This window comes from Strix aluco, chromosome 3 (assembly GCF_031877795.1).
Source record: "Strix aluco isolate bStrAlu1 chromosome 3, bStrAlu1.hap1, whole genome shotgun sequence".
Classification (NCBI taxonomy): Eukaryota; Metazoa; Chordata; class Aves; order Strigiformes; family Strigidae; genus Strix; species Strix aluco.
The window spans coordinates 7571849-7589732 of NC_133933.1; the positions used below are offsets into that span (position 1 = coordinate 7571849).

The following is a 17884-nucleotide window of genomic DNA, read 5'->3' on the forward strand; positions in this document are numbered from 1 at the left end:
ACATCATCCGAAGTTTGGTCTTCGCAGCATTCTTGTCTTTTAATTTTTACATCACCATTTAAACCCCAAAACTTCACAAGCAAATGTACTTTTCTTCTCTTATCTGTAAAACCATTCCATCCCTCCTACAATTTAGATACAGTTTAGAATAAAACCCAGACAGAACAGCGAGTGGATTTTTTTTTCCTCTTCCTTCTGATGGGGATTAAAACACTCAATTTCATTCTGTAAAACCCTTTTTTCCCCTTCTAACTGAACGTATTTTATTCATGTTAAATATGTTGTACGTTGGTAGGGAAACCAGTATTCCAGGCTCTAAAGGCTGAAACATGCTGAGTGATTAATTAAAAACCTACATTTACCTTGCTTGACTGATGTAATAAAAGCAAGATAACATATCAGCAGATGCTGGATTGACCACAGTTTCTGCCGGCAATAAACTTCTGTCACTTATTAATTGGTAGTAACAAACACTAAAGACTTACTTCACAGCTGCCTGAAAGGTCAATGAGGTAGGTCCTGGGAGGAAAGGGAAAAGGCGGTGGTGCTATTTTCTTTCCTTTCTCATCATTATTGCTAGCATAGAGGCAGATTTGGGTCATCCTTTTTCTTCCATCTAATACAGAGCTTTTGAACCCCCTCAGAGCAGTTAGCCTCTGTTGTGAAGTGACGATCGTACTGTTGTGTGCTGGAGCCGAGAGGAACTCTCTCCAGTTCACGAGGGCATAAGTAATGGCAGAATTTGCCTCTGACCTGGTCTTGTAATAGTGTGGATTAATGTCTGTGACTTTCTCTTAGCAGAGTCAAGCCACTTTACAAAATAAGGAAAACAGCAGTGTCCCAAAATTTCTCTTTTCCTTGGTTCCACTGAACATGTTTTTCTTTAAGCTTCCTTGCCCTGTTCTTCTCAAGCCTACTATCTTAAGTTTAAAAAGAAAAGAAGCAACAGTGTGCCCCCCCCTGTACTTTTATGTCACAATTTTGTTTCTAATTGTTACCCATCAGATTCTCTCCCATAAAGCACACATTTTTCTCCAGGAATTGACTGCTTATCTGGGAACTGGAAGACTTGTTCAGTGTGGTCTAACAACAGAAACCTCCCTGTGAAGCACTTTCTGTCAATCAGCTATTGCTTGGCAGCCTAGCATTAAACAGACACGGAGAAAAAAGGAGAGAAGAAAGGTTTTGAATAGAAAAAGAACTACAAATCTTCCTTAAGCGTTGGTTGGTAGTATCTTTGCATTGGTGCAGTTTACATTTTCTGTGCTTTCTTGAGTAGCTCTTGTCAGTAACCAACTAATTTTGGTCTGAGCTGCTTTTGTAGCACTACTTCATTAGAGCTTGAGTTCATGACGTTGCTTTTAGGCACTACATTAGCTGAGCACTTGCACACGTGTTTGTCCTACACACTTTGCCACACGGACAAATTTAAAAATAATGCTGAAGTGCTCTGCTGAAATGTCAGTGAGTAGCCATGTCTTGCCCCCTCTCCATCCTTGAGATATAAGTACCAGTAATTTGTGACTGGGGCACACTACATCTTAATGCTGTGTTAAAAATAGCAAACTTTATCTCATGGCTTTTATCTCGGTGTTTTTAGAGCTGGTGTGACACCAGGTTCCTGTGTGACAACAGTAGTCAACCTGTTTGGTTACATACTTAAAAGGAGAGATGGGTTGTCGATCAGGAGTGAGGCAAAGCGGGCTTTGTTAGCAGTGCTAATTGCTGTCAGCAGTATTGATCCGGCTCAGTTAGAAATATACCATGGTCACTTAAATTTACAGACTCTAACTAAATCAAGCTATTTCTTATAATACAAGTTTTCCCTAAGATGGATGTACTGATATGAAGAAGACATTTCTATCACGTATTATTTAAACATATTAAAATATTTACCAAATATTTGTTGCCAGAGAAGTACCCGATTGCATACATAGGTATTATATGTGTAGATATACCCATTAATATATGTTTACAATGGCACTTGGCCTTTTATAGTTTTATAGCACAGTCTAGAGTGCTGTGCAGACATTAATTAAATGAATCCCATCAATAAATAAGTAAACAAGTACTTATTAGACTATGCCATTTTACATGCAAGGCAACTGAAACAAGAATATTACAGCTGTAACTGCCTGAGATTCTCCTCTAATATTAGGAGGCACTGGGGTTACCCAGCATCTCTGAAGAACAGACTCTCAGAGCCTTGGCCAGTGCTAAGCTACAAAAGAATATTTAGGATACAGCCGAAACTCATGTCCCGTGAGTTTTAGTCCTGACTCTGCCCTACAGCAAGAGAGGGAGGGAACAAATTAAATGGTCCTGGAGAGGATGATCTTGGCGATAAGGTTATTTGAGGTGCTAAAACTTTTGCAGAGTACTATCATCTTGGGAGATGCTTTGAAAACACAGAAGAGCCTTGAAGGAGTGGCAGGATACCGAGAGGAGCACCATTGCTCCAGGCAGGAGACAGGCACTTATAACAGAAGTTTTGTTCACCTTTGGTAATCAGATGTAGAACTGGCAAAACCACTTTTGGGGTACCATCCTTTTTTTCCCTGTGTTCTCCAAGCATTTACTGTCACAGGCTAAATGAACTACAGTTGATTAACTGTAGGGTCAAGTATTGGCCGGCTTTCTGGCTGTGATGTCATTTACACTGAGGAGCAGTTCCTTGAAGTCACTATTAACATGAGCAAGTTAGGAAAGTTAGGTTGAGGGACAAGTGCCCCTAAAGACTGTCTGAAGTCTAATTTCTGTTTGTCTTTCTATTTTGTGGTTTGTTTTTTTTTGGGGGGGGGGGGGGAGCTTTTGGCTTTGTTTTTGGCTTTTTTTTTTTTTTAAACAGGATGAGTAAAATCCTCCCAAATTGTGGAAAAAAATAATTTTGTGCCACTAGTATCTGTTTTCAGAAAATTTAATTGATTCAACTTCTGCTGGAATTGTGTTTACTTTATTATTCTAAATGATGTATATGTTTATCTCTGGTGTGTGTGTGGTTGTTACAGAGCCGTGTAGCTGAATGACTGGAGGGGGCTGTCTCATTTTCCCAGTGGCCATTTGTTGCTGCTAAAAATGACAACACAACTGTTAGATGCTCACAGTGATTTTTCTGGCTGCTGAGCTCCAGGATTCCTCCTGGTGCCCAGGGCTTGGCTGAGGTGCTTTTCTTGCAGGATCCTCCACATCTGTGTAAGAGGACATAATGAGGATTGCTAAGCCTTCACTTCAGGCTGTCAGCCTACAGGCTACATCACCTACAGGTAACGATGATCTGGATTTATCCAGACAGTCCAATGCGAGTGCTAGTGTATAAGCAAGAACATTCTCCTCCAAATCTGGAAAGTACCCTGCTTTCAGCAGTGCACGTGGTAGAATCGATAATGGGTTTTGTGGTTACTGGGGTGTAATGGATAAAACTCTAAAATGCACAGATCTGTTCAAATAAACTAGAATAACTCCTTTAAAAGCCTTAAATGGCTTCTCCAGTTCACTGATAAAACAAATCCACAATCTTGTCGCTGATGACTTAGATGGCTGTTTCGTGCTTGCAGGATGAAGCTCTTCAGTGACAAAGTTAACAGTGATATAAATACAGTAAAACGTTAAACCTCTATGATTCATTCAATTGCAAATCAAATTCCAAATATTGCAGACTTGAAACCAAACCAATGAGCAGTGTTTTGTAAGCGCTTGGTAGCACTATGTGTGATAACGTAAGAACAAAACTGATGAGAAAATGAGAACTAGACATTTAACATCAGAATTCGTCTACCTGAATGTGGACAGCTGTCCTTCTTTTACAGTCTCTGGAGTGAAAGAGGTGCTCCTGGGCTCAGCTCTGCTCATTTTAACGTGGCCACCTAAAACAGGTCAGATGTTTTATGCTCTGAAGTCATGATCTGAAAGTGCCTCTCTTTTTACCATGGATTGTATGGTGAGCTCAGATGAATTCCACAGGGACAGACAGGACATGTAAGCGTAATAGCAGTCCACAGCTGGCTCCATTTCTTCCATTTACTTCCCTGTATTTACTAAACCCCTCATCTCCAGCCTGTTTAACCTTGTGGTTGCTGCACGGAAGAGGGACTAGACAAAAGGCTTTGTTTTATCCTTTTGGATAAAATAAAACCCAAAAGCATATATTCTGAAAGTCTTTGGATATCACATTTGACATTACGCTGTTTCTAGAGGAACAGACATGTCACTGTGGGGTTGAGGGAACCTTTCAGAAACCATTGGAAACTACTTCTGCTGGCTTGAGAGAGACTTAATAGAACTTCTTAAGCAGGGTTGCCGTGTTCTTACAGGATAACCAATATCCTAAATAACAATAACAGGTACCTCATTACCATGCGTGTTACAGTATTTCCATTGACTTCTGGATCTCTCAGCAAAGTAGTCACAATCTTTTCTTATACTACCACCTGTTGATGATTCCCTTCAGAGATGGTTAGATATGTATATGAAACAGAGCTGAAAACATATGTATCTAAGGCATTTCTGAATTACTTTCTAGGAGAAATGTTGTACTTGATGTGTATCAGTTGATTTCATAAGGATCATCTTCTGATGATCTTTTAATATGAAATTTACATTTTGGGAGTGTTAAAGTGATGTCTAACACCTCCACCTGCCAGATTTGCCAAGATAAGCAGATTAGGCTTTGGTGGAGGCTTCTAAATCAGACACAGGTGCAAAGAGAAATGGGCCAGGAAGGCTGAGTCACAATACTCAGACCTGGACCTGTCTGCGCCAGTCTTGGGGGCTGTTTGGAGCTCGCGTGGGTCCTTATGCTGAGCCTTCAGAGTAATTATAGCACGCTAATGAGAAAGTGTGAAATCCTTGCCTGGGGACGTGGGGACACAGTGGACTGGATTTCATGTTGGGTAAGCTCTGGCACAGCTTTAGTCCTCTGTGCTATTTCACATTTCTCCACCAACGTTTGAATTAATTCTTTCTTGTTCGTGCTTTGTTCTGTGTTATTTCGATGCCTGGGGCTGCCTGTGCTTCTAGCTGGCTCTACTCTTACATGGCCCTCATCGCTATAGTGAGTGAGTGCCTTTGACTTCAGACTTGGCTCCCATCTGTGTATTTAAAAGTAAAACGATTTCTAATGCTAATTGGGGTGAGGGAAAATGAGAGAAAAAGAGTTTAAAAATTCATATTGAATATTTATAAGCATCCTCAGTGCATTTGGTGAAACTGGGATGAAAAGCTTTCTAAAAGGTTTCTAATTTCTGCTGGGAGGCACTTTGTTGTGCTTCAACTATAATGACAACTGAAGGAGTGAGGCCTGTGGGGCCTGTGAAAGCTCCAAATACATTTACTCGTGCCAGGTTTAGGTCGTATTTTCTGTTGGTGTAATTATTGAGCAGTAATGGGATGAAAGAGCTCACCTGTGCAGATTTATGGCCCCTTTTAAAGCCAGGAGCTGTGCTCGGGCTCTCTGGGGGAGAGATGTTTTGTGTTATACTTTCTAAAAAACCAATTTTTTAAAAATATCTTTTTTTTTTTTTTTTAAATTTGAGGGGTGGGTATTGTGTTTTTTGCAGACAAAGGGTTTCTTTAGCACCAGTGTTTGTTTGAACCCTTGCATGCCTGGCCACATGTTCATGCTAAGGCAGGCAAGGAGCCCTGAGGAGGGTCTTTGTCATCCTGGCTGGATGAGGGCTTCTGTGAATCTTGTTCACTGACGGATCCATTTATGCTGATTTTGGTGACGTTCAAAGAAGGCGACCCTGGGGTAACTTGTTATAAATCACCTTTTGCTTGTATTTTTAAATGACTTTGCTCTAAAGAAAGTTGTTACAGACTGTTCTCTCCATTGGTAACTTGGAAGAGGAAAGTCTCAAGTAAGCCGGTTTTAGAATATTACAATACGGGAGAAATCATTGGAAATGATGCACGAAAGCTAGCACTGTAGGGATGTTGCGTTATGTGATACATCATGAAAGGCTACATGGGAAGACTGGGCAGAGATCAGTCCTGTTAAAATAGGAGGGACTGTCTGATCTGTTCTTAAGCTTTCTGTGGGCACCTTAATTTGCTTGTGAGATATATGTAGATGGAGCCCTGAAGCAAGTCAGTAAAATTTAATGTTAAAGATAAGGAGTCAGTAAAATTTAATGTTAAAGGTAAGCCTGAACTGAGGTTCCTCTTTTTGTGTTGTGTCACCTCTTAGAACTAATGACAGGCTGTGAACGCTGGACCCTCACTCAGAGCCAGGTGAAATATATGTTTATTCAACATGTGGTTTTATTACTTTTAAATTTTTTTTATTTTAGCATTTATTTCAGGTTTGTAATACCTCTGCTGCAGGTAGACTCTTCTGGTCAGATGATGCTGATGCTTTTATGTTTTTTTTCAGTGTTAGCTCTGCCCGAGGTGGCCCCAGTGCTGCTGTTTTAGAATGAGGAGCAGTGTCTGAATTGAGTCTTTCTGTGGCTTCTCTTCTTTAAACCTCTTCACCACTTTGCAGCGGATACTGATGTCCTTTGCTTTCAGACAGGCAAAACTGTATCTGGTGCCACTGTGTATATTGTTCAAGGAAAGACCAAAAAAGCAGGGCAGTTTGATTTTCTCTGTCAAGTAGACAAAACGGGATGGGAGCCATCAGCTCCAGAGGAGCCGTGTGTGCTGCCCCATCTTAGATCAAGTGCCTGTGAAGAACAGGCTACCTTATACCTGATTTTTTCCTTCTTGGAGCAGGTCAGTAGTTGAGGGCTCAGCAGTGGACTGTGTCTTTTTTACCCTTCTCCTCCCTTTCAACACCAGGGAATGACCACCCAGAAGCAGTGCCTGGCAGGGGAGAATTGTAGCTGCCTATTTGCAGCCCTTCTTCCTGGGAGTGGCATCTAGGGCAGCACAGAGTAAATTTCTTGCTCTCTTTTCTCGCTGGGAAGAGATTGTCAGATGTAAGGAGGAGAGTGCAGAAAGGCTGGGAACCATGAATTTAATTTACTTATTTTTATTTCAATAATAACTCCACCTGGAGTTCTCTGGTGGAGCAGCAGCCTGAGAACAGCCAAGGTACCTCAGCGTCAGAGGTATCTGTGCTAAAACTGTGCCCAATGTGAAGCGTTTCCTGCTTCCTTCTATACCGAATGATACACCCTAGCTATTTTGCTTTCTAGATAAGCCTCTTCCATTTAAAGAGATTTTCTTTCCTCCATTTAGTTGAACACTGAATTTTTAACGGTTATTTTCTGGTCCACGTCCTTTTCAGGAAGGAGGTTAAGCAGGATTTCATCTTTATTTTAGATAGTATTGTTAACCACAAGGAGGTTGCAAATCTGAAGAAAAGAAGTAGACAGGTGGATATATAAGGTTTTGCTCTACTTGCTGTGTTGTATTTGTGATTCTGGTTTTGCTTGTATGTATTTTTCCGCAGTAATTTTATACAAATATGGCAAATAACAAAATGCCTGTAATTCCTGAGATTCTCAGAGTCCTACTTTGTATTGGACCATATTTATACATCAAGGCAATAGTAGACCCTTTTCTAACTCCAGATAATCCTCCTCACTTGAATATTCAAGTGCTTTTTGGTAATTAGTTATCTTACATAATTGCTACGTTTTCTCTGAGGGCAGGAAGCTTTGCTTCTATTTTTCAGAAAGAACCTGAGCCACCAGGCTGAGCGCATTATTCCTCCATGTTACACGCAGAGCCTGCTGCTGCTGAAATAAGAATTATACTCGAATACAATTCTGGCTTTACGACGAGAATATTACAGAGTAGCTACTGCTGGTGACACTTTGGAGTTTTTATGTACAGGAGCCCTTCTGTTTTCATTTCACTTCATTACATGCACTGTTCATTTTGCTGTTTGCTATTTTGCTCTAGCTCCAAATCAGAGTAGACCTCCTGGAGAAGCTAATAGCAGGACTGTAAACCCTGCTGGGAGCTACCTGCATCCCGCCGTTTGGTCGCTGCAGAGGAGTTACTGACTCGGTAGCGGGAGTTCATCAAAACGGGAGCACAGCAGTGGTTGCTTGTGGTATTCGGAGGTCTCAGTGCAAAATCCTCATCAAAGCGTGTGACATTTTAGGCCCTTTGCTGGCATCTGGCTTCTATGTGTACATTCATTAATTTTAAGGATTTACTGCAGAGTTTAGATTCTTCCTGCAAATTGCTTGGTTTCTGCTATTAGTTATTCACCATCCGTGGTGTTTGATCATGTCATATTTGAGGTATTGCCTCACTTAGCTGCCTTCCTGTCTGTCCCCACCCAGTTTTATTGAATGAGCGTGAAAACCGTGCGAACTGTAAAATATCCGAGTTCCTCAAAGATTACTGGGATATCTGTGGAAAGAGTGAAATAGTCTCAAACTTATTTGTGATTTTGTCCATAAATCTGATCATTGTTGTACTAACTGTAATTGCTTTTGCTTATGGTCAGACTTGAATACACCAGCTTTAGAAGTTTATTATATAATATATTGCTTCATTTGAAGTAGCACTAGAAACTGACCCTACCCAGGAAATGGACAGTGAATAAGTGTTACATATTTCCAGGTATCTTCAAAATTGCTGAGAATCTTCCTTAATGGAAGAACATCAAGATCAATATTTGACTGGAATTGATTTGAATGGTTGATACTGAGATAAAAAGAAGGAAAATAGCCTGATTTCACCGAGAGAATTAGAGGGGTAATTGGACCACAGCTTGCGATGGATAGTAATGATTAGCACGGTGAGATGGATTTCAAGCTGTAACTGATCTGGCTATTTAGATTTTTTTTTTTCCTCTGGATATTTTTGAGGCGTAGAGTAATGTATCTGACATGGGGGAAGGGCCATTCCTGGACAGTCAGATCTATTGCCAAACTCTGGGTTATGGAAAAAACCTGATTACCCAGTTGGTAAAGATGTCAGGTATAGGCTTTTTAAACATAAATCTACTTTTTAAAAAATGACCTAAACCCAGACAGAATTTGAGCCCTAAGTGCTGCAGCTCTGAGGGTGGATATGAAGCATAAGAGACTTCTGTGACCAGTACCACGAGCTTTCATAGCCTCATTTCTCCTTCTGTCTCAGCTGTTGTGTTCTTCACGTGTGTGGAACTGATGCAAAACACTCTGATTATTTGCCCAGAAAAGCTCTCCAGTCAGCCCTGCAAATCAGCTCCAAGGAACCATAATGATTTTCATGAAATCTCCTTAACCTTTTATATACACTTAAAAAGTGGTCTTTTTATCAGAACAGAATGCTTTGATTTTTTTTTTTAAAGTTACTTTGCATTTTTGTTTTAGGTATCATACACAACGGAACTTTGAAAGCAAAAATGAAATGCTTCAATTTCATTGATATTAAATGTTTCAATTAGCATTAAAAAAAGACTTTGTGAGGTTTTATTTTTTTCTACATACACATTTTTGGAATGTGACCAAATTTTAAACTTTCAGAATTCACTGTGAGTCTTTCATTCCCACAATGCTCAACATGTATGCTAAAATATATTTGCAGAACTGCACCAGATATAGTGATAGATTTAATGAAATGGGAGATAATTTCATAGAAGGAAAATTTGTGAACGGTATATACCTGTATACAGGAACAGAATCTGTTTTATGGCAGCAAGATCCAGCTACTCTTATTCAGCCCAGGTTTTCACAATGAATATTCGAAGTAGATGTCAGTCTACTTTTTTCAGTAAAGAACTTTGAACTCCTGCTAAGAGGTTTACATTATCATGAAGTATAGATAATAAAAAGGAGAGGAGCAGAGCTGTCACAGCTGTTCTGGAATATCTCTTTTAAGTAGCTATTTTACATGCAGGGTAGTCTAACCTTTGAAATTGAAATGTTCATAACATTAACATATAAGTTCCCAAAAAGAGCCCATTTTTTTTTCGTCTTTTGCAAAGAGAAGCTTAGTTTAAAAATACGCGGTTACTTGCTTAGATTTAAACGTTCAACCAGAATCTCCCAATTAAATCGCAGTGGGGAGAAAAGCTGTAGAATTTGAGATGCAAATGGAGCTTTCTAATTGACTGCTGGAAGTGGGATGCTGCTCTCCTAACACCATGTCTTTTAGCCTTCTCAAAGCTAAATGTCTACTAGACTTCCAGTCACTCTCTGCCAATCCTGTGGAGACAGATGCATTTAATAACGCACATACATCTTCCCTCCCTGGCACATACATCTTCCCTCCCTGGCACCTGCCTTAGGTGGGGCTGGAAAGCCCTCGAGAGGTGTTTGCTTGCTGTCTAAATGTCTTTGTAAAGCTCTACAAGACTGTTCCCACCCGGGCGCTGTGAACTGCCTGTTTTCTTAATATTCTTTGTATGTTCCGTATCCTGATGTTCAGAAGAAATTCCAAATATCATATTTTTCTGAGAGCGGAAATTACTCTGCTTTCTGCCTTACTGCTTACAGCATCAGCTCAGGTGTGCTATAATAGCTCAGAAAAGCACTTGTATAACGCCTTATTGCTGAAGAATGATTTGTGGTAGTTTCAAATAATTTGCAGTTCTTTTATTCTGGCTTTTTCAGGAAATAGGAAATAATCCTGATGTGATTTGGGAAGCCTTTCAGAAATATTGGCACTGTTGACCTTAAACGTAAAGTGAAAATAGCATCAAGTGTATACAAGTGAAGTTACGCATTGTAAACCTGTAGCAAATAACTTTAATGCTGCTGGGCACACTTTTCAGAAGTAACTTAGAAGTGACGTTGTCAAGAGTGATTTGGGCCCTTTGGCATTACTCTTCACAAGTCTTGTTGTAGATTCCTGAGTCACTTCACAGGTAAAAGTTTTCCATGTCATCCATATTAGTAGCCAATAGCTCCATGATGTTTTTTTTTCTCTCTCTCTTTCTCAGCTCCCTTTTTTAGATACCGGATACTTCTTTTATCACAATGGCATTGCTAAGGCCAGGAGAAGACGCAGTCTTCAACACAAGCTTCATCTGGAAAAGGATTCCAGGGTAAGTGTTTCATCATCATGTGCACCTGTTGTTTTCTTTGTGACACAGACTATTTTTTGTAAAATCAGGGTGTTGATCAAATCTGTGGTTATGGCTAAGTTGGTTTTTTTTTGCCATGCTTGTTTCACGCTTGGTGACTGCTATATGCACACACCTCCCAAACAGCCTCGGCTTTTATTTTTATTTAACTACTGCAAATACCTTTACATTCTCTGAGTTGCATCCTCTCTCCAGTAAGTCTTGGTGATGCCATAGTCTCCAGGACATCTCAGCGCACTCTGTCTCTGTACTGTGTGAAGGGGCCGTCCAGGGCATATCTCACAGTCATACCCCCCATGCATCCTGCTAGTCCTTGGGTCATCCAGCCCAGAATACCCTGTGGTGTGAATGGTGGCATTTTCACTGCAGTCACAATGGGACTTTTTCTCCGGGAATAGTGTATGCACCAGATGCTAAGAGAGTGTATGTTGTCAGGAGACTCTTGCTCGCAGTCTGCAAATGATGTGCTCAGTTTTCAGAAGCATAAACCCTTCAGACAGGAGGGGAAGGCCCCTTTTGCAGAAGGCTACGAGCTGGCACTAGCAAATTCTTTTTTTTTTTCTTCAGTTTTTACACCAGTATAATACTGGGCTGGAGTGGGGCCAGGTAGCACAAAAAGTGTATTTACTGCCCAAAGAAAGTAGATAAGCCTGAGGAATGATATCATGACAGCAAATAGGATTAAAAAATAATCTTCAGTAGGATTTAAACTCTCTGCAGTGTGAGCAAAAAAGAGGGGGGAACAATTTTATTCCAGTCCGAATTTTATTGCCAGATATTATATGGTATTAGAACACCTACGAAAATGAAAAACTGAGTAGGAAGAAAAGAAAAATAGATTAAATAAGATCATTATTGTTGTTTTGACACCAGAGCAAGCAAGGTCTGCTGAATTCCCAGCTTAATTTTCCTACTTCTACAGAAATTTCAAGTGGTTCTGGGCCCAGGTCCAACTGGGATGCACATGGCTTGTCACTCCTGTGGCTGGGAGCCATGTGAATGAAACACATGGGTTCCAGGTGCTCCCTGCTCCATCCCTTCATCCTGAGATACTGAGACCTGAGTGCTGGCAGGTTCCCTGGGGGTGCTGCTGGTCTTCCAGTGCTCTAAGGTACCTCTTCCTGGCCCCCTTCTCTAAAGCGGGTGTCAGGTACAGGTGAGGGGCTATGAGGAAGAGACCCATTCAGCCTGCTTTGAATAGAAATTCTCAGGCTTCCCTGGTTTTGTTTACCAAGCAGGATCAGAAAGTAAACCGTTAAGAAACCATTTGCAATTAGTGGATACTAAGCAAATGTCCTGAGAGGTGTCTTTCATTTTCCTGAACCACCCAATCTTGTTAAAAGCCATTTCAGAAAAGCATACAACTGAGTATGTTGCAAACTAGTGACTGAGTGCAGTCATTGTGCAGGTGACTCTGTACTGGAAGGAAATATTTCTGTAAGCCTCTGAGAATTTTACATATATCTATGATATTTGTATGAATCCACCAATTCTCATTGCAGCTTCATATTACATGGCTGAGTGCTCCCTTGCTAATTCCACACTGGCTCTTGCATTGTCCACCTCTAGACTAAGTGTCTGCAGTGCTATTAAGAACCGCTTAAATCTATCTACCTCCTCGTTCAGAGATGTTCTCTTTTGCAGTCATCTGATATTGGTGGTCTCTAGACTCTTAGTTGGCTTCTGTCGTGTGCAATGAAATCTAATTTTTGCTGTTAATCTCCACTTCTTCCTGCTGCTGCATACCAATGGCTCAGCTCTCCTTGGCTCCCTCCTTTGATCTCAGGGAATAAAGCCCTGTGTTTAAATAACCAAGAATATGTCCAGTGTGAGGAAAAGGATGGTCCTGGGTGTATCTTGACCTCATGGGTTACGCTGGGGGATGAAAGCAGCATTTCATTTCTACATGTAACGTGACATTTTCTCACCTAGCCCTCCTACTTGCTCTGTCCTGTTGGCTAGTCCTTAAGCTCTTACGATACCATATAGGTTGGTTGCTTTTTGTAATGCAGTTTGAGAGCAATTAAAATCATTACTCCTATTTCCCTTATTTCTTCTATAAGTGGAGTTTGGAGAAGTCATTAAAATTCCTGTCATATTTGCATATAAGTGGAAACATGAGTTGTGTTGACAATACTTAATTTCAAACTCCAAAAATAATTTCTAAATTTAATGGCAGCTTTCTAGACCATTTACATTCAATTTTACTTAGCAACAAATGTCAGTGCTGTCATGGTTAATATGTTAATGCATGAAGCCAAGAATAAAATGTTCCTATTGTCAGGCTAGCCAGGAAGCAAACTTCCACCACAGGGCCTTACAAATCTCTAAGGAGCCATTATGGTAAAAGCTGTAGTTGCTTAGCCCTACCCAAATGTTGTGAGAAAGTGGGCTGCAGTTATTCTGTATACTTTTCACTTTTAAGGAGATTACAATTCCTAGCTAATTTTAATTATTAGTTGAAAAACAGCACAGATGTTCACTCAATTAATTAATGTTCTTTAATCAAGTAAGTCCCTTGAGGAACCATGTCAGTTTTTCAAGAGTCCAGGGAGATGGATGGCAGATCACTATGCAAGCAGGTTACTGCATCATTTTCATGCTCTGCATGTCTTTTAAAATTCTTGAAAAAGCTTTGTGGTGTAAAATTTACTTCATGTTTTTACCAAAATAATTTGGAGATATGCTAAACATATACAGCAGTCGTGTGATAAACATCATAGCTGTCAAGGGGGTGGGAACGGAGCATTATTCAGATGCCTTCCCAGAGATGCAGCAAGAAACTGAATGTTTGTTCTGAAGAACAGCCTCAAATAGAATGGATTTGACATTATTTAATACATGAGTGTTGCTGAAGCCTGAAGCAGCACTGGCAGCAGGTGAAGGCATATGTAATGGTGTCATATAGTGTGTTGTGCTATTGAACTGTTCAAGAAAAAAGTGCAGGTGCACGAAGCACCGTGGCTTTTGCTGTCAGTACCGTCCTCTCAGGGATCCTCACTGTCAGGATGGCAAATGCCACGGTGAATTGAACTGCTTCAAATGGAGACTGTTTAGTTTTTTTAATCACGTTCGCTGAGGGGCAGAGAACCTTCCAGGAGAGGTTTGCTCAGAAACAACTCTTTTGTGTCAGTTGCAGATTTCCATGATTTCCAGGTGTACTTGTATTTTGTTGTTTTACCATAGGTACCTTTGGCGCCAAATAGATTTTTGGAGGGGAAGAAGTCCCTTTAACATTTTTACATGTTAAAGCTGGATTTTTTTAATAAGACATAGCAGCAAGATACCCAGCATTCTCCATGTGAAATTGCGTTTTTGTCTGCCTCTATCTATTAATTGCTTCAGCTGAAATTTCTTAGATCAAAAGGTCAGCCATTAGGCTTGGTTTACCTTGGGAAACTTCACTTAAGTAGCTGCTGTACTTTACTTTGGAGCTGCAGGCAGGGAGGCAGTCCTTGCCATGACCCATGGGCGCAGGCAGCAGGGAAGAGGAAACAGCAGGGGCCAAGGGTCCCGAGTGATGTAAAGCCAGTGAGGAGCCAGAGTAGGATCAGATCAGACATCAGCATGAAGGTGAGGAGAGATTAAGTGGGACAGGCCAGAGCAAGAGCCCAGAGTCAGAAGAAAGGTTGAGTGATTTGGGCATGGAGCCATGCCATGAGCTGAGGAGGACGTGGAGAAGCACAGGGGTAGATTGAGAGATTGGAAACAGGGTGTCTATTGACACCAAAGCATGCTGCCACCCAAATGCAGGTCACGATGCGACCTCTGAGCAAGGTGACCTTTCCAAGGGAGACTTCCCCGTGACCAAGGAGAAATACAGCTTCTGTAAGAGCAAACTTTGGTTTTAATTATGAGGAACAAGTGTGTTTCATCAACATGATTGCTCTGGAAAAGTAAATCAGAAATATGGAGATACTTCATACTGTCTTGTTTGTTAGGTTTCCTATCTCTGAAAGTACAGGAGAAGCAGGATGGGAAATAGAGACCCTTCCTTCTCCATCATAACTAAAGGAAAAGCATGGGATTTGCTTCATTTTGATTTTCAAAACTACCTCAGATTCTGTCCTCCTATGGAGAGACTCAGCTGTGTTGTTAATAAATGTTTTGAAAAGTGGCCACATAAGTAAAAGGAAAGAAAAAACGCACTGTTGTTATGTTACCTTTCAGAGCGATACTTTTGTATTTTTGCTGTTGTTGCGTATTTTCTGTTAGTAAATAGTCTTCTACTGAAGGAACAAGAGTTGAAACACAGTTTGTTCTCTCAAAGATTATTTTGCTTTCTTTCAAGTTTTAGATAAAACCATTTTCCTCCCACACAGTCTCTCCTGTCAGACAGCTGCCAAGATTAATCCCACTCAAGAAAGAGGCTTTAATATACAGAGAAGAGCTGAGTCCCATTACTGATATCTATATGCGAGTGCATCTGTGTTGGTGTTGGGGGAATAAATATATATGTGCGGAGGGGGGAAGGTGAAATGAAAATCTTCCACTGAGAGTGAGTGGGTTTGGCACTTAGATGATGACTTCTTTGGAAATAAACATCTCGGTGATGGCCATTGTTATGTTGCAGAAAGGGGTTAGAAAGGGAGCCTTGACTGACACCCATGCCAGTACAGGAGTCTGGGGAGGGCAGATGTATAGCTTCTTCAAGGTGTAGTCTCTAGGTACCCATGGTTAATAGTACTCCCAAACTGCTTGTGTCATGGGTCAAGGGAAGAAAAGAGGGCTGTAAATGCAGAGGATCTAAGCTTTTAGTTAAATAAATCAAAATATTCCATATCCATCCCCACCTCAGATCCTTCCCATGCCCCCTTAACATGACTGCCTTGTGGTCAGACCTGTGAAGGCAGAAGTGCCCTGTGATGCAGGAATTTGTAAGTGCTGCCAGAGCTGGATATTTCATCCGTGGTCACCTTTAACAGGGGGAAAGAGGGCAGGAGCTTGGGCAGAGCACTGCTGCTTAAGGAGCAGCAGCCCTTAGCAATGGCAGTGCAGTGTGAGTCAACTTTCAGTGCCCTTTCTGGCAGCATTGATGACAGGCTTGAGATGGGTTAAAGGCTGGAGCCTTTTGCCTCACTCCCCTTAAGTGCCAGCACAGATCTTCCCCTTTGCAAAAATGATTATCTTCCTGATAAGCTTAGGAGAACCCAGTTTTCCTCAGTTCTCCCCAGTTCTCCAGCACGTGCAGAGTGTGGTGACCTGGAGATGCAAGGGGTAGGAGCCGTTGTAGGTTTCCTTGCAGATTTGGACAGATCTCTGTAACTGCTGTGGAGCTGTAATCTGTTTCTCCAGCCTCTGGTACTAGAGATGGGCAATTTAGTCCCTGGAACGTAGAAATAAGAGCAATTTACAGTTATTTTTGTTGAAATAACTATGTTTGACATCTTTACTCCTGCTCCATGCCCACATCTTGATTTCTCAGCTTCCTGACCAGTGATAGTGATTTTCATTCACTGGTAAGTTTCTGATCAAAGTTTGGAAGGTATCCCAAGATGCTTCCTTCCTCTGAGAAGAAAGCTGACTTGCTCACGAAAGCAAAGGGGCAGAAATAGCAAAATCTATCGTGTAGGAAGGGGCCAGCACTTTACCTGTGCACTGTAGTAATCCTGTTGTTGACTCCCTTGGTGGTAGAGGACTTAATTTCCATGCAGTTCACCACAGCAGTGACCCCAGATCTATAGAAAACCCTCTGTGGGGATAAACTTTATGTAAAGTGAATGTAATGCCCAAGACTTGCTACCCAGTCTCAAATCTTAGGGGAAGGCTTTCAGGTCCCCCAGCCAGTTCTATGCCATGCAAGAAGGTGTGCGTTAGGATAAAGAGGCAGAAGAAACTGGCAAGATAAAAAGCCCTTCATCTTTTCAACTCTTTTATGTAAATTCATGCTGCAGACGATAGCGGTGACAGACTTCCCAGTGAAGCCTGTTTAGAGTTTTGCCCTAATATATGCTATTGAGGAGCTGGCATGCTGCTAGGATTATGCCTGGGAAAAGTTTGGAGCTGCCATCAATTTTATGAGACTATAGGGCAGCATTACAGGAGCATCGGTGTTACCCTTTGGAAGGAAATGGAACATCAAGTAATAAAAGCTCTGCTTAAGTACCTGTAATAAATATTGAACAGCCAAGGAAAACTCATTAGAGGAAATGTCTTCTTTCCAATGCTGAAAAAAACCCAGCCCCCCTCAACCTAGACACTGTTGGTTGAAGCTGCCTTGCCAGCTTGTTCACCAAACAAGAATTGAAGACATTTTTGTCATCAATCATCCTGACAAAATGAACCATGTTGCGCAGAAAACAGGCACTGTCTACAACAAATGGATCCCTGGTTTATCTGTTTCTGGCGTAAGTTGTCTTACGTTTTATCCAGTGTATTTGAGGAAGGGGTTCCAAGAGTCCGTTCACAGAGGGAGGCCTGTTCTTGTACTAATAACTTTTTCAGGTTGATACCATCTTGAGCTGTATTTGTCTTGCTTTCCCATATACAGCTCAGGGACTTTTTTGAAGATTTTGTGTTTCTAATTCATAATGAAGCCAGTTGGCTGGCATTTTAAGAAAAAACCCGATTTTCTTGAGGAAACTCTAGTCAGCTGTATGTATTAGATCATCTGATAGTTGATCTGGTGTATGTCTTATTACTGAGAGAATTTAACACTATTTGCTTTTATGATATTTAGACTGTTTGCAGATGTTGGTGGATGGTTATTTAAATGTACAGGTTCATGAGTGGGGTTGTCTGAGAAGATGAAAAGGAAGAAGCAGCAGAGATTACAGCACAGTGTTTAAAAAAAGTCAGATGCAGTTAAGAGTCAGTTCATGGGAAGGTGGAATTCAACCTGCACTTCACATGTGGAAAGAGAAAGGGTCATACACCCAGTAAGACAAAGATAAGTAGTAAATATATTACTTA

General features: G+C 41.0%; 1 protein-coding gene across 1 annotated transcript in view; it reads left to right on the forward strand.

Annotated features, from left to right (window-relative positions):
* PCSK2 (proprotein convertase subtilisin/kexin type 2) overlaps positions 1-17884 on the forward strand; it is a 107447-nt gene that overhangs the window by 10387 nt on the left and 79176 nt on the right. Inside the window, exon 2 of the mRNA XM_074817255.1 lies at positions 10829-10933. Coding sequence (XP_074673356.1) covers positions 10829-10933 — 105 coding nt within the window. The remainder of the gene's footprint in view (positions 1-10828; positions 10934-17884) is intronic.